This window comes from Eubalaena glacialis, chromosome 10 (genome assembly GCF_028564815.1).
Source record: "Eubalaena glacialis isolate mEubGla1 chromosome 10, mEubGla1.1.hap2.+ XY, whole genome shotgun sequence".
NCBI lineage: Eukaryota > Metazoa > Chordata > Mammalia > Artiodactyla > Balaenidae > Eubalaena > Eubalaena glacialis.
This window is the reverse complement of record NC_083725.1, coordinates 109,175,282-109,199,827: the sequence shown is the minus strand read 5'-3', so window position 1 is coordinate 109,199,827 and position 24,546 is coordinate 109,175,282. Positions and strand designations below refer to the sequence as shown.

At 45.1% G+C, this 24,546-nt stretch overlaps 1 protein-coding gene across 1 annotated transcript in view; it reads right to left on the bottom strand.

The window, feature by feature from the left end:
• Positions 1 to 24,546, bottom strand: part of PTPRJ (protein tyrosine phosphatase receptor type J) — a 166,823-nt gene that overhangs the window by 42,960 nt on the left and 99,317 nt on the right. Inside the window, exons 2-6 of the mRNA XM_061201764.1 lie at positions 13,378 to 13,396; positions 11,986 to 12,216; positions 9,855 to 10,037; positions 5,325 to 5,552; positions 2,073 to 2,339 (exon numbers count right to left, since the gene is read on the bottom strand). Of these exons, the coding sequence (XP_061057747.1) occupies positions 2,073 to 2,339; positions 5,325 to 5,552; positions 9,855 to 10,037; positions 11,986 to 12,216; positions 13,378 to 13,396 (928 nt within the window). The remainder of the gene's footprint in view (positions 1 to 2,072; positions 2,340 to 5,324; positions 5,553 to 9,854; positions 10,038 to 11,985; positions 12,217 to 13,377; positions 13,397 to 24,546) is intronic.

The following is a 24,546-nucleotide window of genomic DNA, read 5'->3' as shown; positions in this document are numbered from 1 at the left end:
GTGGCTCCTAAGAAGTATCCTTAAAGGATGGAGCGTTACCTTTTATCCTTCCTCCTTCTGGTAACTGGAATGTGGGTGTGATGCCTGAAGCTCAGGCTGCCTGGCTTTAGAACCAACAATGTGGCAATGGCTGCAGCTTCCTGATGCCAGGACGGCAGTTCAGTACATTCCTGGAGCCAACAACTACAGCCAGGGCTGTTGACAGTGACACAGTTGGGGACTCCCTGGATGGGGAGTTCTGCACCCTTAGGCTGGGAGTCATTTCTGGGTCCCAGCCTAGAGCTGCACCCCACATGTTGTGAGTTGAACTGTGTCCCCTCAAAATTCCTATGTTGAAGTCCTAACCATCAGTACCTCAGAATCTGACTATATTTGGAGGTAGGATTTTTAAAGAGGTGATTAAGGTAAAATGAGGCCATTAAGGTGGGCCCTAATCCAATCCATTATGACTAGTATCCTTATTAGATTAGAGAGAACTATATTCAATATCCTGTGATAAACCATAATGGAAAAGAATATGAAAAAGAATATATATATGTATAACTAAATCACTTTGCTGTACAGCAGAAATTAAACACAACATTGTAAATCAACTATACTCCAATAAAATTAAAAAAAAAAAAAAAAAAAAGAGGAGATTAGGACACAGACATGCACAGATCAAAGGAGAATCATGTGAAGACACAGGGAGAAGCCGGCCATTACAAAGCCAGGAAGGGAGGTCTCAGAAGAAACCAAGCCTGAATCACCTGATCTCAGACTTCTTGCCTCCAGAACTGTGAGAGAGTCGATTTCTATTGTTTAAGCCTCCCAATCTGTCGTACTTGTTATGGCAGTCCTAGCAAACTTACACACCAGCACTTCCAATGATTCTATAAACCCTCCATTCCCAAGATAAGATCCTCTTCAGTTTAAAATAGCTCATGGTTTCTGTTTCTTGCAACTGAGCGGTAGCTAACCATCCCATCCTGCCTAGCATTGGGCTTCTTTTATAATGAGAGAGAAATAAACTCCTGTCTTGGATACTTGGGGAGTTTGTTACTCACGGTGAACCTGATCCTAACTAATAGAGAGATTAAACAGTAAAAAAAAAAAAAAAAAAAAAAAGTAAAAGGTGAAGAAAAGAAAGCAGATTTCATTTAGTCCAAAGATCCAGTCAGAAGACGTTCGTAAGAATGCCTAAGGTGTGCTTCTTGGAAAGCAACAGACACTTGAATAAAGTATTCTGGTAGGATGAGCCCTGGGTCCAGAGCCAGGCACCCCTGGGTTCAAGTCCCTGCCCTGCTGTTTACCAGCTCTGTGGTCTTGGGCAAACTCTTCAGTTGTGCTGGGCTGTAGTCTTTTCATCTGTAAGATAGGGATCCTAACACCTACCGTGAAGACCACTGCAATACATGTAAAACTCCTGGCACAGTGCAATACCGATATTACTATATTATTACATTACTACTCTACTGGCACACCATTATTGTTTTAATTATTGGACCGTCCTTGGAACAGAATGGTTTTTATTTGCTGCCTAACATCTTGTCTTTAAGAGGCAGCTGGATCAGAAGAAAGAAAAGACAAGACATAGCTGTGTCCTATTTCCTTATAATGTCAGCATCTAAAGGACAAAGGGACATGAATAACCAGGTTCTTTTTGTCTCCATGTATCAACTTGCTCCCTGTCGCTAGCACACTAGAATGGCCGTCACCAGCACAGGCTGGAGTTGAGAGAGCCCAGCTGTCTGATCCCACCTCTGACACTCACAAGGTTTGACACCTGTCCATAGCATCTCTCTCGGCCTGGGCTTCCTCATCCATAAAATGAGGCCAGTGCCATGTCACAGATTTGTGAACATTACATGAGACCGTGCAAGGAAAGCACGTCCCGCGATGCTGGGCGTGTGGGCAGGGTCAATCAATGGTCACCGTCATAAGATCACACAGCCTGAAGGTGGTAAGCGTCCCTGTGGACCCACAAGCTGAGCTGTGCTTTCCTCAAGGGCAGGAACAGAATTTGTCTTGTATCTGCACCTGGCGCATAGCAGGCAGGCAAGAAAGGTTAGCAAAGCAATGAGTGGACTCACGGGTGTACACTTGGAGAAAGCCCGGTATGCCCTCGGAACTGTCGTTAAGGAAAGGCCACACTGTGATGTTGTATAAGGTGCTTGAGCTGAGCGGGGTGATGACTGCACGAGTCTCATCGACAGTGAGACTGAAGGAATCGGTCTCGCCAGCAACTTGTATCTTGTAGGTATAGACAGAAGATGACTCATTGTCATTGATTTTCCAGGTCAGGGTCAAGCCTGTGGCACTGATGTTCACAACTTCGATGTCAAACACCTGACTGGAATCTGCGAAGACACAAGAGGAGTTAACAACCACCAGAATGGCCAAGCCAGACAGAGAGAGACAGAGAGAGGGAGAGATGCTGTCATCAAGGAATGTCATCTAATCTAAGAAACACTCTTAGCGATTCTTCCTTCCTACTCTACACCATTTAACGCAACATACCTGAGTGTAGGGCAGTCCCAGCAAAAGTCAGGCAGCATCTTCAGTGAAGGAAACAACCTGGCCAATTGCAACTGCATAGTTACTCTACGTTCTTCTTGTGAGCTGACTCTCAGAGATGCGATAGACTCCTCAGACAACAACATGGACTCTACACGTGCCCCCCTAGGTGCTGGGTGACCCCAAAAGGTCTCAAGCATACATCCATCCAAGAATGAACACTATACTCTACATGATCAAGTAAAGGTCACAGACTTTCGCATGAGGCAGGTCTGGGTTCCAAGGTCAGCTCTACTTGAATAGGCAGGTGGATCTTAGGAAAATCACCGAGCTCAGTTTCCTCATCTATAAAGTCAGGATAATAATCCTAACTCAAGAAAACATAACACAAGGGTGCTAGTTATTCACCACTTGCCCACCCCACTCTCCCAATCCACCCTCTGTCCTTCTCCTGCCTGCTCTGTGCCCCGGGGAGGCTGAGCCCTGTACCTTGCATCACTGGGGCACAGGTGGGGGGTAGAGACTCTGCCAGGTGGCCTGGGACCAGGTTCCACCAATGAGCGATAGGGGCAGGCTACTGGGGGGCTGGAGGAGAAAGCAGTTGGAGTCCTTCTCCTCACTGCCTCCTGCTCTGGGTCACCTGTTCTGACATAGCTGTGTCCTCCACTGCCCCAGCCCTCGCTCGGCTCCAGAAGCACCATCTCCTCCCCCTTACTCTTCAGCCTTGGAGGTGATTTCCTATCATGACTAGTCTCAGGCGTCTCAACATCCTCTGATGGTGTCCTTAACTCCATCCCACCTAATTAGTCACTTGAAAAGTGCCTGGTACCGTACATGTATGTGTATCTGTGTGTATGTGTGTGTGTGTACACATGAGTATACACACACATATACATACACACACAACATAGAGAGGGTTAAGGCTACAATATAATTATTATAATAGTATATATTATATAATATTATTATTACTTATTAAGCACTAGGACAGTCAACACAAACCAGGCTTTGTGTATATCCACATGACCAAAAGCCAAAAATGCAATCACTATTACTTTAATTCCACTCAAATCACTTTAAAAAGCAGGGAACCCCAGGTCCACACTAATCCACAGGCCGCTTTTAGCAGGATCAGGCAAAAAGGCCCTCCTCTGGATGGCTCTGCCCCGGGGTGTGTGGCTGGGTGAAAGGCCCAGAGACTAGATTTCAGCCCCACTCACCTCCCTGCACAAGCATCTTGTGTGTAGGACAGCCCCACCACTGTCAATGGCACCCCTGGAGGAGTCCCTTCCCCCCTTCCCTCCTCCCCCAGCCAAAAATTGCCCCCAGGTGCCCTATAACACATCCTCCCAGCCCCTCCAAAAGAGAGAGAGCAGCTCTCAAAACATACATATACCATCTCTCTAGGAAATGAATCAACCCCTCCAGAATCATCAGAGTCCTTGAGATGCTACCTCGTCCCAGTGCCTCTCCACTTTCATAGCTCAGTGGCCATCATCAGCACTTTCACTCATGACGTTTCCTCAACTGACATTTCCTCCTCCTCCTCCTCCTCTCCATTTATCCAAATCCTATCCTCCCTTCAAAGAAAGTTAGATCCTCCCTGTAGAAGAGGCCTTCCTTTGGGATTTAATATTAAAATCAGGCTCCAGCCTTCCCATGTCCACAGCACTTAGTGGCCAACTATAGTGTACAGTGACCATGGGTTGCCTATGAAGCATCCGAGTCCCTCTTCCAAAAGGCATCCCAATCCCCCTTGTGGGGAGGAAGTGCCTGTCACCCATGTGGAAGCTGGAGGGACAGCGGCTCCCTTCCCCAGCACAGCCTTCTAGAAAGCAACATGACACCCTCTCCACCCTAGAATCCTGAGGGAGTGTCACCAGCTCCAGCACAGACCAGCCCTCCAGAGTTTCCTGGATGCTGGACTGTTTTCTGTCCTTGGTCCTCCAGCCTCCAGCCTTACTGCCTCCATTCTATGGATCTATGACAGCCTTTCAGAACAGATATATTTTGGGGGTTGGTTTGTTTATTTGTTTTAATTTTTATTGGAGTATATTTGACTTACAAATACGATGTTGTGGTGTTAGTTTCTGCTGTACAGCAAAGAGACTGTCATATAGAATAGAGGTATTGTTGGATAAGATAACCCGAGTCAGTCTGTGTTGCCTGCAAGCAAGCCCCCAACAGCTGCAAGGCTACAGCATTTGTTCCTGAACCCACAGAGCCTGACCATGTGCTTTCCCATGTATGTTTGCCTTGATTCCCCATCTATACCGCAATTCTTTACCCCCTCATCAGCACCAATCCAAAAAGTCTCTAAAACTGTTCAATTTACAGAGTGGGAGTGCTGACAAATTATAGGTAGAAAGCAGCAATGTGCATGTCAGCAAGTGTCATAGGAAGGTCAGTATGCCTTCCAAGTTCAGGCCAAAAAAGGAAACTCATTTTCTTCTCTCAAGGGGAAAATACTTAACCAACATGGACAAAATGAATATCAAGTTACAAGAGAAAAACATTATGCCAGTTTGTCTCGTTGGCCAGTATGCAGAGCTATGAAAGAAAGAATGAGGTAGCCCCTAGCATCTGCACATGGTAGCTGCTCAAGGAAATGAACAGCTACGTTGTAATGAGCTCAAGGAAAGAAGGGTCTTGGCCACAGAGTTCAGAAGAAACTCACTGGATCTGCCCTGTCCAAAACCTCTTCCAGAAAACTCTCTCCCGCAACAAAACTACTTATGAAGCAAGAGATAACTCAGAACCAGAATCACAGAAGACAAACTTTGTGCTAGAAAACTCTGGCTGAAGCCACTTTACAAAATTCAACATACTTGTTTTAAACTCTGTGGCGCTGGGCTGTCCTTCAGCACCATTTGCTGCTCGAGGATAAACAGTGGCCTTGTACTGTGTGTCAGACTTTAACCCAAAAAGCAGGACTTCCGTGGTGTCTTGGGGCAGAGAAGGGTCAGAGGATGGGGCTGCAGGTTCGAGTCCGTATATGTACCCAGGGGCAGTGGGGCTCCTGGGTGGCTGCAGAAAGCGGTCTGTGTTGCTGGCATCTGTTTCAAACACAAAAGGCAAAGACATTACCTGCGACAGAAGTGCATCCCTGCCTTCTGTCAGCGCCGGTGCCCTCCCCACCGTAAGACGACACATCAGACAGTACCCACAGCTGGGACTCCACACATACCTGTTCCCTTCCTCCCCCAGAGATACACATGCTCCTGAAAGGGCCCTGATTTGGGGGTTTGGTGAGTTTTTTTGCCTTTTCTTTTTTTTAATTGGGGTATAGTTGTTTTACAGTGTTGTGTTAGTTTCTGCTGCACTACAAAGTGAAACAGCTGTATGTATACATGTATCCCCTCCCTCCTGGACCTCCCTCCGACCCACCCCCATCCCACCCATCTATGTCACCACAGACCACGGAGCTGAGTTCTCTGCGCTATACAGCAGGTTCCCACTAGCTATCTGTTTTACACATGGTAGTGTATATATGTCAATCCCAATCTCCCAATTCATCCCACCCCCTCTTCCCCTCCACCGTGTCCGCACGTTCGTTCTCTGTGAAAGGGTCCTGATTTGGGGCAGGTATTTCACGTTGTACTTTTAGCCCAGGTAGCAGCACAGATATTTGCGCTTCTCTCTCCAACTCAGCTATTTGCATCTCTCCCCAGCTTCTTTCAAGAAACCATCTTCTCCCACCCAACTCCAAACATGGATTTCCAGGACAACCTCATGATTCACACTTGGCTAAGCAGAGCCCACTCAAGGAATTCTTTCCCTGGACCAGTCCCCTGCTGAGAGAGGGTGAAACAAGCAGAACTGTTGAACCAGGGGAAAGTTGGTAAAAAGAAACAAGCAGGGAAGAGAGAAAAGAGTCACCTCATCTCTTCCTTCAAGGCCTTGCTGCCCCTGGTGGGGAAATATACACGAGCCAAGAAGTTGCTCTTTTAGTCTAAGCTATTTGAAGTCTGATTCTGTCACCTGCCATCAAGAATCCTGACACCTACTTTGTACATCTGTTTCCTTATGTGTAAAATGGGGATTGAGTACTTGTTCTCAATTCACAGGGTTACCCCTGAAAATTCTATGAAGTCTGCAAATAACTACTCCACTGTCAATGCAGAAGACATCTGCTAGATTTGCCTGATAAGCAGCCCTTTTCTCATTGGATGCGGTTAAGTTCCTCCAGTGGGCCTACTTGGGTTAACACATCTGTTATCTATCCAACCAAAAGTTTAAGAAGCTAAAGGGCCCAGCTACTTTCCTGGATGCCAGACTCCAAAAAGTTTCAACACCCACTGTGCTGACCTGTAAAATAAGAACATTTTCCCCTCCTTCTTCACACACTCGTGGAGGTCAAACTAAAATGTGGAGAAGACCTCTATAAATTCTAAACTCCGTACAAATTATAAGAACAATTTTTCTTAACTATAAGTTACTGAAAGTCAAAACCAGCAAGGCAGATCAGAAGCCCACTTTTGTAACTCACCTAAGCTACTTTCTGTAACCAGAGGGTCACTCTCTGTCTTATTTGAAAGATACAGGGTGACCTTGTTTTGAATCCCTGACTTCAGGTCTGAAATATTGACTGCTAAGTTTTGAGTCGACTCCTGGCTTCCTTCAAGGAGCATCCGGAAGGTGTCAGTGATGTTATCATTCTTCCAGGTAAGAGCAACGTGCGTCACACCCATGAAGACAACACAAAGACCAGAAACTGGATGAGGCTCTATTTTAAAAACACACAGTGGGCACAGATGGAATAAGATACTTGTAGTCACCTTTCATTAAGAATGACTGGGGACATTGATGTTTCAATGTGACCCACTAAAAATACTTCCTTTATATCAGAGTCCAGTGCAGTTCCATCATTTTCACAGCGGGGAGAAAACTTATCATTATGCAGAAAAAAAGGAGAAAAGAATAAACCTTAAAGCCATAATTTTTTAGGATCTGAACTATTCTCCACGACAGTTAATTCCAACAGTGATCTGACACTCTTCTAAATTGCCCTTTTAAACAGCAGCATTTAATATTTGTTTTAGATATCAGGAATAAGCATCCAAAAAAGTGATCATTTGCTACATCTAAAGGTCTCAATTCCAGATAATACAAATAATATTTCACAGTATCAAGACATTTCAACTAAGACCCTCTTCCCTGTATTCCAACCCCAAGGGAAATTTTCAGAAGACTTCCAGTCTATACTATCCCCCCGCCGTTCTTTCTATCACTTTATTTGGCTGGTTGTGACATAAACCAAACCATTTTGGCCAAGATGACATCCACTCCCTTCGATCTTGAGATAAGAACATGGAGATTCAGAACAGCAGGGTGACTTGCTCAAGAATGCACACTACTCGTAGCATCAGGGAAACTAGAACCCAGGGCTCCAGCTTTAAGCATATATTGATACAAGCACAGGGAGCACTGCAGACAGATCCACAACCCTGCTTGAGGTGGCTGAACTCAAAGACACTGGCCTGGATGACTGTAAGGCACCATCCAGCTCTGAGGCGAGCTGATCCATTCTGCAATTCTATTCTTCACATCAAATGTTTCTGATGCAAAGATTTCTACATTGGGTCACACATTTCTTTAAAAAAGACACGTGCAACATGAATAAAGCAGCCAGCTCAATGATCTGGGTAACTGTTATGAACACCACTGTACCACAGTGCTCTGGAATCAGGCTGCTGGGTTCCCACTACATGATGCTCAATAACTCTGGGAGTTCAGAAGAAACTTAACTTCTCGGCATTACCATTTCTTCCACTGTAGCCCTCAGGGTTACTGTGAGGACACCCTGATGTATTAAGGACAGCTAAGCACACGGTATGTGCTCAATAAACAGTAGCTGATAAACACAGCCTTGACCTTGGGGGCTTTAAGGTGGAGTGAGGATCCTTGGTTCCTGGGCCGCGTGCTTCTGGCCACCTGGCCACCTCCCCTCTCCTATAGTCACCAATTCTGTACCACCTTGTTCCATCAGCATTTCTAAATTCTGCCTTCTTCTTCCTCCTTAATTCTCTTCTCTCTCCTCTCTGCCCTCTCCTTCTTTTCCTCTCTCTCTCACAATACAGCAAATCTTTACTGTGGGTTTCTGTTTTCTCTAAAACTGTGCTGACAACCTCCAGGAGGTTTTTGAAGGTACCTGTGACACTGCATCCCTGTAGCTCCTCTCTCTCCAGTTCTTTTTACTTACTGGGCATCTGGGCAAGATTTTATTTAAAGAAATAGTTTCCAGGCTTAAAAAAAAAAAAAAGTTGAAAACCACTGGTTTAGCATTGGCCCGCTCTGTGTGCAGAAGGCACTGTGCCAGGTGGTCACTTCACACCATGGGCTCAGGAGGTCAGCTTTCCACAGCCTTCACCAGCCAATGAGAGCACACCCGACACAGGGTGTGATCAGAAAACCAACACAGGACCTCTTTTTTAAATTGTGTATTCTTCTCAGCTTAAAAAGAGCGTCTCATCTGTTTTTTATATTTTTGGTTCTTTCCAGCTTAAAAAAAAAAAAGCTAAATTTGCAGCTGTAACAGGTGGCTCAGGGTACTGACATCTAAACTAAATAAAAATCTAAGCTTAATAAGAGTCACTGGACTCTTATTTCATTTGAAGCAAATACTCCTCTATAAAGTATATCAAACTTTCATGCCCAACAGAAGCTCCCAGGAATATAAATATAGCATCAACTTCCCTGGGGAGATTAAAAGAAGCCTAGTAATTACCAACACCATCAAGACACATTTCTTTTTCTTTTTTTTTTTAATAAATTTATTTATTTATTTATTTATTTATTTATTTATGGCTGCGTTGGGTCTTCGTTGCTGCGCGCAGGCTTTCTTTAGTTGCGGCGAGCGGGGGCTACTCTTCGTTGCGGTGTGCGAGCTTCAGTAGTTGTGGCTCGCGGGCTCTAGAGCGCAGTCTCAGTAGTTGTGGCACACGGGCTTAGTTGCTCCGCGGCATGTGGGACCTTCCCGGACCAGGGCTCAAACCCGTGTCCCCTGCCTTGGCAGGCAGATTCTTAACCACTGCGCCACCAGGGAAGCCCAAGACACATTTCTAACGGGTCTCTGTTCCCAAGTCTTAGCAGAAAAGTAAGTATTAATCAATAATAATGAAAAAATTTTTAAACCAAACAGTTGGAAGTAGCTAAAATATCCCAAAACACACAGGACCTTAATACTGAGTGATCCTGCCACCTGAACTCCTGGGCTTGAAACAATACAGAATCTTTTCTCGTCTTCCACAGTTAATGAAAATCAATCTCTTTCCAGCAGGCAACTTGAATGGGCAAGGCTCTAGGATACAGGACAAGAAGGATGGTTCATGATTATTCCTGGGAGGTACTCATCTTACCTAATGTGGTATCTCCTGAAGTCCCATTGCTTCCTGGACTTGAGTATGTGCTGTTACCACCTGTTTGATTTGCAAGACTCATCTGCCCATTTTCCATCTTACTCGTTACTCCAGCTGTGTCATTTTTCCAGGTTAGGGTCACACTGGTTGGACTGATGGTAACAGCTTCTGTAGGACTGGGTTCTATTTTAATATTGTTTCCCAAAAAAAGGAAAGAAAAAAATTATATTTCGAAAAGAAATGTAAGAGTAAGGACTGCTCTGTATGTCTACTTTCCAGAAGTGAATTTTGCAACCATAGAATTTCATTTCTCTTTATTTGCCTCCTGGACTTCCCTCCAACAAAATACATTTAGATTCCCATATATACATGTATGCATGTGTGTTAGTGAAACAGAAGGCTATAAAACAAAGATAAAAATAACAGAGGGTGGCCTTGTTGGCCATGACTTGAACATGGAGCTAAATCTGTACAGAAGCTGACATAAAAAGAGACCTGAGATGCAAAATAAGTCTATCTCCTGATTCTCAGAAAACACTGCTTATGGAGAGGCATATACAGTGCAGAAGCATGTGATAACTTTTTTTCCAAACCCGGATATTAGGAGGAAGCTCCACAGTTCTCTAGCCTAAAGATGGCATAGGACAGAATGGCATAAAGAGAAAAGAGCTGGTCTTGGAATCCAGACCTGGATGTAAGGCACTGCTCTGCCCCTTAGCTGTGTGACCTGGAATTAGTCCCTTAAAACATCTCAGTCTCAGGTTCCTCTGCTGACAGCTCTTAAACACAAAGGATTATTATTAAGGCACCCTGAAATTGTAAACAAAGTCATTGGATTTGGACATTCAAAAATCAGGGCCCAGAGTCCAATCCTGCTGTCACTAGCAGGTGATTGTACTCGAAGTCATCTCACTGCTCGGAACCTCACTTCATCACCTGTCAAATTGTAGACGTACAGGATCTTAACACAATGGAAGCCATGATGGTTATTAACAGTAACTAAAACTTCAAAATGGATGCATCCTAATTACAGTCTAGATGGAGGAGTAACAACTAGAAACAGAAGTTACCCTTATTGCATAGGCAATAAGGCAATAAGGACCCAGGGCCTTATCCCAGAAGAATAAAGGTGGTACAGGTACCACCACTTCAGCATGCATGGGACCTTCAAATGACAGCATGGAGAGTGTGCCTTACCTGGGACCTGGGAGATGCAAACATTTACCCAATCGAAGAAGAAGGGCGGGAGAGGAAACAAGAGAAAAGAAAAGGGACCAGGCACAGAAGAATGTGGTGGCCCACAATTCAATAAACTTCATGCCAGAAAGCCCCTCAGACTTGAACCTCCCCTTTATAAAGTAACCAGTTCACAGTGTCAGAGTAGCATTTTGGCAGGTTATCATTGTGGCGCCATTTGCAATCAGCAGTGATGATGGTGATGAGGATAATGATAAAACAATAGCCACAGTTACAGCGTGAGGGCAGCAAGAACAGCAGCAGTCCTATTCTGGGTGCTGGCTGGGTCCCAGGCACTGCGCCAGGTGCTGGGCACACATTTTCTCATTTATGCTTCACAACAACTTCATGAAGAAGGCTATGGCACCATTTTAAAGAAAGAGAAATATATCAAGAACTAAATTTTGTTGATTCATACAGGGATTCTGTTTATACAGGGAAAGGTTGTTAAAAAGCATTTTTATTTATTTATTTATTTATTTTGTGCCACACCACACGGCTTGCAGGACCTTAGTTCCCCAACCAGGGATTGAACCTGCACCCTCGGCAGTGAAAGCGTGGAGTCCTAACCACTGGACCACCAGGGAATTCCCTAGAAAAGGAAGTTCTTAACTTTCAATAGTTCAGCAAAGTACATCTTAAAATATCTTTTAAAAATATGTGTGTGTATATGTATGTATTTTTGGTAATAAAGATGAAGAAACTGAGGTCTAAGAGGACCAATGACTAGCCGCAGGGCATACAGTGAAACACTGACAGACCCAGGAAGCAAACCTGGGACTCTGATTCTCAGTCTGCGCTCTTCACCACTACGCCATCGTAGTACTGCTCAGACATGTAGACACTGACATTCTCTAAGACCCACAGTCCATCCCAAAAGAAAAGTCTCGCTCACGTATTTGCACTTCTTGGCAGCAGGTACTGGAGCCATTTGAAAAGGTGAAAAGATAGTGCGTCCCAGGAACCAGCCCTGAAAATGAAGTCTTCCCATCACTGTCTGCTCGGGGAAACTGCTGACTCTGGCCACTCAAATCTGTTACATTTATCACAGAAAAGTTTCCTGGTGCCTTGATAGATTGAATCTCACTGGCTGTAGATGTGAATTCAACCAGATCACAGCGGGAGCCTAGAACACAGGAAAGAAGAACGAAATGCAAGCTAATAAAATGGCACCTCCCACCATATACCAGCCATACAACAGACTTTTTTATTATAATTTTTAAAACACATCATAGTTGCCTCATCTCCCTTTCCCCACTTTACAGTATCACCTCTACACACAGATGTTTTCTTCTCTTGCACCAGTGATTCAAGCCTGCACAAGGAACCTACCAGTTTATTTACCAAACTGATTAACAAGGAAGAAAAAGCAATTGTAGAACTCTTTCTATTGTTTGCACAGGCTTTGCATAATTACTGTTATTAACTGAGCTTTTCTTTATTAGAAGGTTTCAGCAAGGCCTGCCTTCTTTGTATGGCACTGTGAGAACATTCTAATTATTTTATCTCTATGGTTCACAGACTTTGAGATTTTACCAACCAGGAAAAAAAAAAATAGTCCTTGAATTTTGAGGACAGACAAAAGCTACCAGTTTTTATTTTTTCAAAAACGTACATTAAAAAATTACCAAATACTATTAATTTTATTTCTTATAGAAATAAATAATTTTATTTCTTATAGAAACGAATTATGATCCAAAAAATTAGTAAGGACATAATCCCAGAATAAACGGTGATTTCAACTGAATATATCTAGTTTCATAAAAAACTTATTATACTGTCCTTATTTTTCTCATTTTACTACAGACCTGGGAGGACTTCAATGGACCAGCAACTGGGATTCAGCCCTCCACGTGGAAGCAAAATACCCAGGAGGCTACGTCTGGTTTTCCAAAGGTTATGCAAAGCCTGTACACCATTTTAAAAATCATGTGGTAATGTAGCAACACAAGAAAATAATTATGGGATAATAGTACATGAAATAAATATAAATGATACTGCATTATGAAAACTAAGTGGTTTTTTTTTTTTTGATCACCTACAGATGTAGGCTAGAAAAAAAAATCACAGAAAAATTATTTTTTTATTTGTCAGGATTGCACAAATAAAAAATTTTTTCTTTCACTTGCTGTTTTCACCCTCACCCCACTTCTAAAGAAAAATTGGAAACTAAGCAAGTTTTAGCAAATTAGCGTTTTCTGTGATTTTCACGTTGCTGTTAATGTTGCTGTGTCCATCGGGGGGCAGTAGCGAACAACATAAGAGTGGAATGGGAAGTGGTACTTACAGTCACCTGTGCACACGATCTGTAACAGAAAAAGAAAACGGAAGTCAGCAGATTCATTCAGCCACGGCAAATGCAAATCAGAAATAAAGCAGGTGAGAATTTAATAACTGGGGCGGGGTGTTAAATACATTAGGCAAAGGCCTGTTGGCCAGGGTTAGGGTATAGGGCCACTGAATAGGGGAATTCAGTGTAACCGCGGGTCAACTACAAACAATGGAGACCAGACAACTGTTGGCAGTGTTTTTTCCCACTGAAACATCCAACAAGAGCAACTCCCCAGGTCAGCACTCCTTCCTGCCGCTACATTGTGCACTGAAGCAGAAGGACATCGAAACAAGAGTTGAGAGTCTCTGGGTCAGAAAGAAAGGAAAGCAGGACCATCACCCCATCACCCCTTCCCCAGGGCCACTTCAGGTCGAGAAATGGAGGGTATAAAGCCAGATGCGTGACAGAAGAAATCCACCGGGTTTGAGATTTTCACTGTGCAAAAATTCATCTTCTATCAGTAGGTGGCAGTCATCTTTTTTTTTTTAATCAGATGGCAATCAGCTTTGAGAAGAATAAATGTTTGAAACAGAGGGACCTTAAAGATTGTCTAGTTGACAGTATCTCAATCTGCCATCTTTAGATCCCTGGGGATCCTCAAAGATATTTATCATGATCCATATGTTATTTCCCCACACTTTAAAAACCTAAAATATTTCAAGATTGTTCATTCTGTTGTTTAGTTAACACACCTTTTTGGATATTTCAAAGTATGGTCCTTGTAAAGAGGAAAATAATCAAAAGGGACTCTAGTGGAAAAAAGTGTCCTCCAACCTCCCATCACACTTAGAATAAAATGCAAACTCTTAACTACAGCCTATGTGGCCTCTCTGATCTCATAGCCTCTCACACCCTTTACAATGTTCTTGAAGCTGATTCTCCCTTGGAGCCTTTACGTATTGATTCCCTTCTCCAAAAACACTCTGCCCCCAGACCTTCCCAGACTGTGGCCTCAGATGCCACCTCTTCATGGAGTCTGTGTCCAACCAACCAATGGAAATTAGCCCCACTCACTCTCCATCACATCACTGGTGAGTTTTCTCCCGGCATTCATCTCAATTACTGTCAGTCTCCTCCAACTGAAATGCACACTCCACGAGAACAGAAACCGCGTCTATGCCCGTGCCTAGAATATTACACACAGTAGGCACTCAATAAATGCCACGGAAGGAAAGAATGAGCCTCTCATTTTGGAGAGGAGGCAACCCCTAAGGCCCAGAGAAGGGAAAAACTTGTCCAAGGTCCCACAGCAAGGCTAAGGCCAAGGCCAAGGCCAAGTCCAAGGCCAGTCAGGTCCCAGGAGCCTGATTACCCAGGCCAGTATTCCTTCCGCTTATCCTGAAAATTTGCACTTATCAAATGGAGAAGATAAGAACAACATTCGTTTTCATCTCATGAGATAGGTGGACAGAAGGGGGGTGGAGGGGAGGGTCCTGGCCCCTGTCCTGTCTCCCAGTGACCCAGGTACTAGTACTCAAAGGAATACAGTACTCTTCCTCTCCTCACTCCCTGCAAGCCAGGGGGTGGTGGTGCCGGGAAGCCCTGTTGATATCCTTTCCTACTCAGCCCCTCTCTCAAACTTTCCATTCCCACCACTGCACTGTACCCTCAAGCCCTCCTCATCTCAGCCCTAAACTTTTCCAGCTCATCTTCCTCCCTCCAGCCCCTGCCCCTCAATCTATGTTATACATCAATCCACGTCATCCGGGATGGACCACAAGAGAGGGAGAAAAAGGAACAGTCAGTTGCTAGTTAAGTAGCACAGGGCAGCAAACTTTTTTTTGCCCATTAGTTGGAAAACATTAAACTACATAACCTCATGACCCTAGGATGGCATGTCCTGGCCCTTTGCAATGTTATTATCTCTCTGCCTGGGCATCTATGTGTTGTGTCCTCACCTGGAATCCATTCAATCATCCAACCATCCAACCAAATGTTGCCTAAAACACGGAAGATCTGGGTCCTGTCCTCAAACTGTTTACAGGAAAGTAAGGGAAATAAGACATGTCTGTAAAAAAGTAATTCAAGGTAGAAAGTACTGACAACTCGTTTAACAAGCGATTCTCGCACACCTGCATGTGTCAAGCGCTGTGCTAAAGCCCTAGAGCTAAAGCAGACAGGCTCCGAGTCACAGGAGGCTATGGCGGAGGGAGAGAGGAGGACAGATGGAGGATACCCTCGGGTAGGTACCACTCACTGAGGGCATACATGAAGGTGAAGAGTGTCTGTGCATCTCAATCTGTGTCCTTTACAGTCCTAGACTCAGTAAACATTGAGTGGCTGATAGTCACTACACAGGACAACGTGTCAAAGAGCTCTGAGTTCTACAGATGAAAGTTCAAGAATCATGGTCATGGCAAAAAGGTACGTTTCCAAAGGTTAAAATCATATACACAGAGCACTGACTCTGCCAGGCACCTTCCCAAGTGCTTTCAGATATTGACTCACTTAATCCTCCAAACATTCCTAAAAGGGAGGCACAGGTCCCTACTGGGCTGGTGAGCTACAGCACCTGGATCTGAACCCAGGCAGTCTGACTCCAGAGTCTGTGTCCTAAACCACTAGCTACACTACCTTCCAGGGTAAAGCAACTGACAAGAAATATACCAGGACTTAGGGAAGGTTTAAAAATTAATTTCAAGAGATATTATCAGTGTGCTTCTTTGACAAATCCAGGTACAGTTTCTCCTGGCAACCCTCCCAAAGAAGGCCCTATGTGCCAGGCATACACACCAGCTGGTATCTTTTTGAGGCTCATCATGAAATAGTAGCCAGAGGGATAACACACTACATCACATGGCTTCACGTCTTTTTGGCCTCACTCCCCCTTCTGTTCCCTCATCTTGACCTCACTAGGCCTTGACTTCCCAAATAAAGCATCAGCAGTTTAATCCTTGCCTTAGGATCCAGGGGACCTAAAGGATGCAGACTAAAATGAAGGACAAGAGTACCTAAGAGAAGTCTGCAAGGGGTCTCTTGGGGGAGAGCTTCTTCACTAATAAAAAGGACGGAAACACCATCCTGCTTCGCTGGACTTCAGCAGATCTACCCATGATGCCTGGAGCCGCTGCAGCCACTATGTGACAAGGAGGGAAGAACTCACCCACCTGCTGAGGATGGCTGAAGAGGGGAATGAGAGAAAACACCTGGATCCTTGCACTGCCAAATCAAGCAATTTTAGACTCTTTCTACTTCCAGACTTCTTGCCTGGGGAGATGCAATACCCCTTATTATTTAATTACTTTTGTTTGGGTTGTCTAAGATTTGCAACCAAAAGAACACTATTTGACACAAAGCAACCACAAAGCAAGGTGACTAATTTTCACATTTTTATAGATTAAAAAAAAGTGAAAGGTCAGTGATCTGTCATCAAGGGTTACAGAGCTGGTCAGTAAGAGGTAAAGCCAGGAGGCAAGTCCTGGTCTGCCAGGCCCCCAAACTCTTCCACTGACCACAGGAAAAAAAAAAAGACCCTTGCAAACAACACCCTACAAGTTAACTGGCATGGAGGATGCCTCATAAGTACTTTTTAAAAGAATACAATCAACAGAAAGCTCATCTTCCTGAAGTTAGCTCAGAGCCTAGTTGTGCCTGGGGGTGAAATGGGAGAAAATTTCCACAGATTCATACACTGAGCATCAGAGTTAACTAACTGCAGAAAAGGGAAGTTGGGGACAACTTTTCAGCAGTGACAGCTAAACATGGTGATGAGAATTATCTCAGCTTCTTCCCCTTCTAAGAGGACCCCAAAAGGCACTGGTAGTTGTTAATCGAGGATTCCACAGAAATCGTCCTGCCTCCAAGTGCCTTCCCTCAACTGGTCCCTCAACCAGAACTCCAAATCCAGGTAGGGAAAGAAGCAAGCATTCCGCAGGTTCCAACCCATTTAATCCTCACAACTGTGTGAAACAAGAACGATCATTCTCATTTTACAGATGAGGACGCTGAGGTCAGAGTACACCTTAGGTCACAGAGCTAAGAAATTCCCCAACTGGCTATTATGAACTTGTCCCAGGCACAGGAGGGAGAAGTACTTCAGGGTGGAGAAAAACCAGCACTTTCCACTCTCTACTTCCCTCTAGGCAGAAATTAAACCAGATAAAGTATGCAGAGCCAGGCCCAAGAGCTAGGGGCACATCTAGCTCCCAGCCTTCTCCCTCTTGGTTTCAACAGACCCAGCAATCAGAGGTTATGAATGAGCTCACCCTGTCTAGGCCTCAGGGGACACCAGAAGCCACAGCCCCTGTGCCCAAACTGCAACAGGGGACAGTGATTGCATAAAAGATGGTGGGGGTCAACTGCAGCACTATTCGCAATGGCTAAAAGGTGGAAACAACCTAACTAACAGCAGATTAACAGAATGTGGTATACGCATACAATGGAATACTATTCAGCCATAAGAAGGAATGAAACTCTGATACATGCTACAATGTGGATGAACCGTGAAAACATCATGCTAAATGAAAGAAGGCAGACACAGAAGCACACATATTGTCATTCCATTTATATGAAATGTCCAGAATAGGGAAATCTATAGAAACAGAAGGCAGACTAGTGATTGCCAGGGGCTAGGAAGAGGGGGAAGGGAGAGTGATTGTTAACGGGTACTGGATTTTCTTTGGGGTGATGAAAATGTTCTGAAACTAGAGAGAGGTGGTGGTTACACAACATTGTGAATGTACTAAATGCTACTGAACTGTACACTTTAAAATGGTTAATTTTATGTTATGTGAATTCCACTTCAATTTTTTTTTTTTTAATGATAGTAAGTAGGTGACTATTTATTACCAAGCTCAGCCATTGGGAGGGAGGAGGGAAAGGAAGCTTCCGGAAGGAAGAGGTTGGGGTGGGGAGGGTGGGGAGGAGAAGAGGAAGGTAATAAACAGAGAGGTTTTGAAAGGCGGATTTGACAGCCGAAGAAGGGGGAATGAACCCCCCGCCCTGAACTGGACATCAGAAAACATGGGGTGCGCAGAACAACCTTCCAGAAGCACTGTGGGGGCCTCCACTTCCGAATGCATTCTGAGGATAAAAAGGAAGGAACTCAAGTTTACTAAGCACCTACTGTGTGCCAGGCACTGATCTGGGCTTTGTACAGACCTTGTCTGAGCACAGACTCATGGGATCTTGCGCTCTGGAACTAGACCACCTGGGGGAAATCATTCAGTGCCACCATTTACTTGCTGTGTGACTTTGGGCAGGTAGCTTAACCTCTCTATCCCTCAGTGTCTACATCTATAAACAAGGATGATAATCATACCTGCTTTGTTATAGTGAATATGAAATTAAATGATCTATTTAAGCCACTATTACCACCATCATCACCTTTGAATCTTCACAGCAATTCTGCAAGGTATTTTTATCTCCATTTTACAGATGACAACACCAAAGCTCAGATCCTACTGATAAAACCAATGGGCAATCTGAAACTCATACTTTCCACGTGTATAAATAGTTGAACAATAACTCAGTTACAGAGGTGGGCACTGAGGCCCAGAGACAGTAAGTGGCTTACCCAAGGACATACAGCCAGCGAGGAAGCACCAGAAACAGAATCCAGGTCTTGACCTCTATCTTGACCTCAACCATTCTAGCCAAGATTCCCCAAAGCCTTCTCTCCTGGGAGGCAGACCCAGATGGAGTACTCACAGCTTACCCATCTTCTCGCTACCCCCCTGCAAAGTCACCCACACAGGTGGCCCAAGGCTTCTGCAGGCCCCGTAACTGGGCAAAAGGAGCAAACACTGAGAAGAGAGATTAAGCTCACTGTCTTAGGAGGAAGACATGCCAACATACGAAAAAAAGAATATAATACTGTCTTCAGTTCTGCCAAGGACTTCCCGTTACCTAGATACCCCAGGCACAGCAGACAATGGTCCACCCATTGGTCGACCAGATGGCCAGGCATTAACTATGCCCAAGATCACCCAACGCTGCACAGCAGTCTTCTTCTTTTCTAAGGAGCAGAGACCCTCACTGTCAAGACTTCCAGCCTTGTTTATCACTCCCCTCCCCCAGGGATGTGTTTCTGTTTCACAGCCTCCTTTGGTTATGCTGATGAGCCAAAGCTCTCCCTCGCCCTCTTTGGGAACCACCCCCATTCCTGAGACTGTGGTTCCAGTCACAAGAATCTTCCTCCAGGCCCAGAGAAGAGAAAACTGCTAACACTGCCCTCAGTGCCATCCCAACTCGGTCAAAGCTACAGTCATTACATCAGTGGTCCACTTTGAACACTACTCCTAGATGCGCACCAAAACAGACTTGTACGTATTCTCTTCCCAAGTACCTCTGTGACTGCCCCGTTACACATGTCTCCCAGTCCATAAACTCTGGAATAACCTGACCCTCCCTCCCTTCGCCCTTGGTGGGTGCACTCAGTGCTCATGTCCTAAAGATGCTTCCCTGTACAATGCACCTGGACTTCCCACTTCTGTCGTGTGGCCACCCTAAACCAAGACCTCATAACCCTCAGCCCTAACTAACAGAAAACAGCCTCGTTCTTGGGCTGATACAGACAGACCATTTCCATTTTCATATCTTGAAGCTCTTAATACACACACCAAAAAAAAGTAAGGGGACTTCCCAGGCGGTCCAGTGGTTAGGACTCCGTGCTTCCACTGCAGGGGGCCTGGGTTCGAGCCCTGGTGAGGGAACTAAGATCCCACAAGCTGCATGGTGTGGCCAGAAAAATAAATTTTTTTAAATTACTAGCATGTGATAATTCAAAAAAAAAAAAGATTTTTTTGTAAATTAAGAAGTGCCAGAAGAGGGTTATATCTGCTGCAGTATATTTTTGTTTCAGTCCTGTCAGAGTATTGCTGCAACTCTACCTAAAATCCCTCATTTGAATATAAAAGGCCAAAAGCTAAATTGACGCCCTTTGTGAATAGCAGGCCCTATTCCTTCGTCCACATACACGGTTGCCCCTCTTCTAGTCTCTCCCTTCAACGCACAGTGGAAAATTAAAATAGAACTGCTAGATTACTCTTTCTAAAACGTGCTAGTATTCATCAGGATCCTGGCAGGGACAGATGACACACTCTACCAGTGTAACTGAGGAGAGTTTTAAAAGGGTCTGTTTACAAGGGTGTGGGCGGGGCTAAGGGAAACCAGCAAGAGCTGGGCAAGAACCCTAGAGGCAGGAGTAGTGGGACAGCACAAGGGAACAGGCTGAGGGGCTGCCTCCCCCCATCTCCACTGGGGGCTTCCTGCTGCTGGACTGGCCCAGTGGGAAGCTGCAGGTCAAGGGCACCCGCTGGTGTAGACCGCAGAGGGCAGCTTCCTCCCAGTGGGCAGAGCAGGGTGGAGGTGGGGGGCAGGGGTCTGCAGGGGCACATGGAAGAGCCACAGCACAGAGCTCACGTCACATCACTGCAGAGCCTGTGAATCCGGTAGGCACGGCCCAACAGGGTAATCAAGAGGGTTAGGTTCCACTTCCCCTGATGCTTGTGAGCTCGGGGACTTGGGTCTCACCAAGCCATCCATTTCATCAAGTATAAAATGGCGGAAGGATATATGCAATACAGACCCCACGTCTGAGTTCTCTTGGGGCTCTAACAAAACGAGGTTCCTATGTTCCCAGCCTCACAGCCCTCCTCCTGCCTCACTGAACCTCTGAAGTGGCCACCCGTCAGCTCACCTGATGACCTTCTGCAACCACTCCAGCCCCAGGAGCTCTCCAGGCTCTGAGGCCCTTTCAGTCCAAGCCACTCGTGCCTTTTCCTGTGGTCCTGCCCTGCGCCAGGCCCTGGGCTGGATGCCAAAGATACCAGGGCACATAAGGTGGTTCTGACTCACCAAGAGCCAGAGGCAAGAGAAGCACCAAAGACAATGAGAGTGCAGTGCAGAGACGGAGCCCGGAGCCAGCCAGCTGGAGAAGCAGGGGGCGCCAAGCACCCCGTGAGTTTGGGGGACAGAGAGGGAGGGGCACGGGTGCTTTGAGAGTGACCCTGTGCGGGTACTTAATGATAATGGATTCTACTTGTAATAATATTGATGGAGCCCTTAACTATGGGCCAATCACTGCACTACAGGTGTTATATTCATCAACTCCTTTAGGCCTTACAACAAGGACCCGCGAGGCAGGAACTGTGTTGATCCCTATTTTACAGATGAAGAAACTAATAAGCCTTGGAAAAGTTAAATTCCTGACCCAGAATCCTACAGCTAGTAAGTCTAAGCTTCCGGCCCAGGTCTGCCTGACTGAAGCTCTTGACCTTAACCATTCCCAGGAGCACTAAGCTGGCTCGGACCCTGGACAAATTTCAGCTGAGACCACGGAACCCAAAGGCACTTCCGCAGCTGCCCGTCACAAACCCCTGCCTGTCATGGGCCCTGCGGACAGGTTCCATCCACCCATTAAAATTGACTGAATTAAGAAGGCTTCTGCGCTATTCTCAAAAGGAGAAGAGTTTGAGGGTAAATTCACAGAGCCTGGATTTTAGCAAGTGACAAAGCTGAAGGTTTTCTATTATACACGTCTGGTTTTTAGGGTTGGGTAATAAGTGACTGAATAACACAATGGGTAACAATAGATTCTTTATCCTTCTAAAACCAAGCCCACACACCATATGACAATAGTTATTTTTACCCACCGACATAATTAAACAAAACGTGAACCACTTCAAGAGATTTTTAAAATCAAATAGCATTTTATGAGATTCGGTGCATGCACAAATTTCAATTCTGAAAGGCCATCATTCTTCCTTCCATTTATCTCCTATGTGAAAATTACCCAGCAGCTCCCTTTAAAACTGGTATAAAAAGGTAAATCATTGATCACGAAAACGGTAGAAAGGCTGGGCGCTCCCTCTGAACCCAGAAGCCAGGCAATAAACATCTTTATGGGAAACTTTCCAGAAGACAGGTGTGGCATTGTGGGGCAGCCTGAATGCCTGGCATCCATTTCCACCCTAGAGTCCACAGGCAGGGAACAGGCAGACCAATAGGCAGCATGGCAAGCAGTACCTACAGCACGAGATATTGGGCAAAGCAAGGTGAGAATGGGCTGGCTGACTCTGGCTCATTTGCAGATATATGACTCTCTGAACTTGACACTGTCATCAAAAGGGACTGTGGAGAAGGGTCAGCATAATCCATAATTTTGTGCCCCCAAAAAGCCAGGTGAGGCTTTGACAGAAGGAATGAGTAACAACTACCCTGCAAAGACCAGCTGGCTCATCTCTTCCCTCTTGGGGCAGTTGAAGGCATGATGAACATTTCCCTTTCAAATGCACACAGGAAAAAGTAACCAGAGGGGCTATTTTGGTGAGGCTATGTGAAGTTTGAGATGCAGAGCTGAGGATGACCTTGGAAATCCCAGGCCAGAAGTTTCCATGGGTATTTTTAGCAGCAGAACTATTTTTTTCAAAAAGAGTCTTATGAAGAACTATATGCATAGAGTTCCACATATCATATATATCTATGTAGGTATGTCTATGTGCGTATATGTACACTTGAATAAAAGCAATCTTTTCATTATACATTTAAAGTTACCTTGTTCTTATTTTCAATATAATAGATGCATAAACAAGTTAAGACACTGGTGTTCTCCAATGTATTAAAACTTGGTGTAACACATATTTGGGCAAGTGTTTTCATTACAATTTCATTACAATTTCACACAGCCAAATTGGAAGGGGTTGGAGAGGGGGCGTGTTTTCTATGAAACTCACAGGAAACACTTATGAAACCCCCAATGCACCTCAAGGAACACAGTTTGTAAAATAGTGATCGACCTCCCCTTTGACTTCATGAAGGAAGAAAGTCAGTCCCAGATTGGTTCAGCAACTCAACCCAGATCACCCAGCCCTGAGACTAAAGCACAAATTCACGGGCTCCCCAGCAGGACTCACCTCCCCATCTCATGAGAGAATCAGAGTTGGCAGAACCCAGGCCCCTCTCTGAACCTTTTCTCCACATCATACGATAAATCTGAGGGTCCTAAATTGAAGCTCCACTGTCCAAATCTAGCCCACTGACATGTTTTATTTATTCCACAGTGTTGTTGTTTTTAATATACCTCCATTAGAACACTGTCCTATTTTCCCCACTGTATTTTTTCCAACTTTATTGAGATATAACTGACAAAGAGTGTATATATTTATAGTATAAAACATGATGCTTTGCCACAGTGTTTCTTAAAATCTTAAGCAAATATTTTAAAATTAGGAGACAGCGTTTTGTAAATCCTGATTTTCAGCTTCTCAGAAAAAAGCAGAAGAAGAAGAAGAAGAGGAAGGAGGAGGGGAGGAGGAGGGAGGAGGGGGAGGGAGGGGAGGGGGAGGGGGAGGGAGGGGGAGGGAGGGGGAGGGAGGGGGAGGGAGGGGGAGGGAGGGGGAGGGAGGGGGAGGGAGGGGGAGGGGGAGGACCTGGAGACATTTAAGCAACGAGTTGGATCTGAGCATCAGCTCCCCCTTTCCATGGGTAAGTGCTTAGAGTTCACCACCACTCCCTAGTATTGTCACCTAAACACTGAGGACAAATGGCAGTTGCCAAGCAACATGGCACCCACACTGTTCATTTTCTCTATCAAACATGAGCATATAAAAGATCGAGAGGCACTGTGACTTCATTATTTGGCCTATTCCATTTATTTATGTTCCCAACAACCCCTGACACCATTTGAGTTTCTGACCATTGACTGAAGTGCAGTTTGCAAAATTTGTGGGTTGCAATTATTAACGAATGTTTACTTTCTAAGCTTCTCTCTTAGGAAGAGACCTCCGGCCAACGTCAGATGTGAATACTGTACACAGTGTGAATATAAAGTGGACCATTTTGCCTGTCCCTAAATTCTCCGCTCATCCCCTGACCTGCTCCCCCATGCTACCACCACCCCCAAAAAGGAGCAAAACCAGGGTAGAGAGCTCTGATCTTTCAGTTGATTGTGAAAGTCAAGATTTTCATTTCCTACTCTTGAATCTGAATAAAACCACTCCATAAATCCCACCAAGTCCCTCCTGCACCGCCCATTCACCTTAGAGTACGGATAAAGATAGCTAAGAGCCACCATTTACCAAGTGCCTTCTACGTTCAGGGCCAGCTGGTCACAGAATCCTCCCCTTCCCCACCCCACCCCCAGCTGGGTGCATCCACAGTCCATGCCTTCCCAGCTCCCCAGCC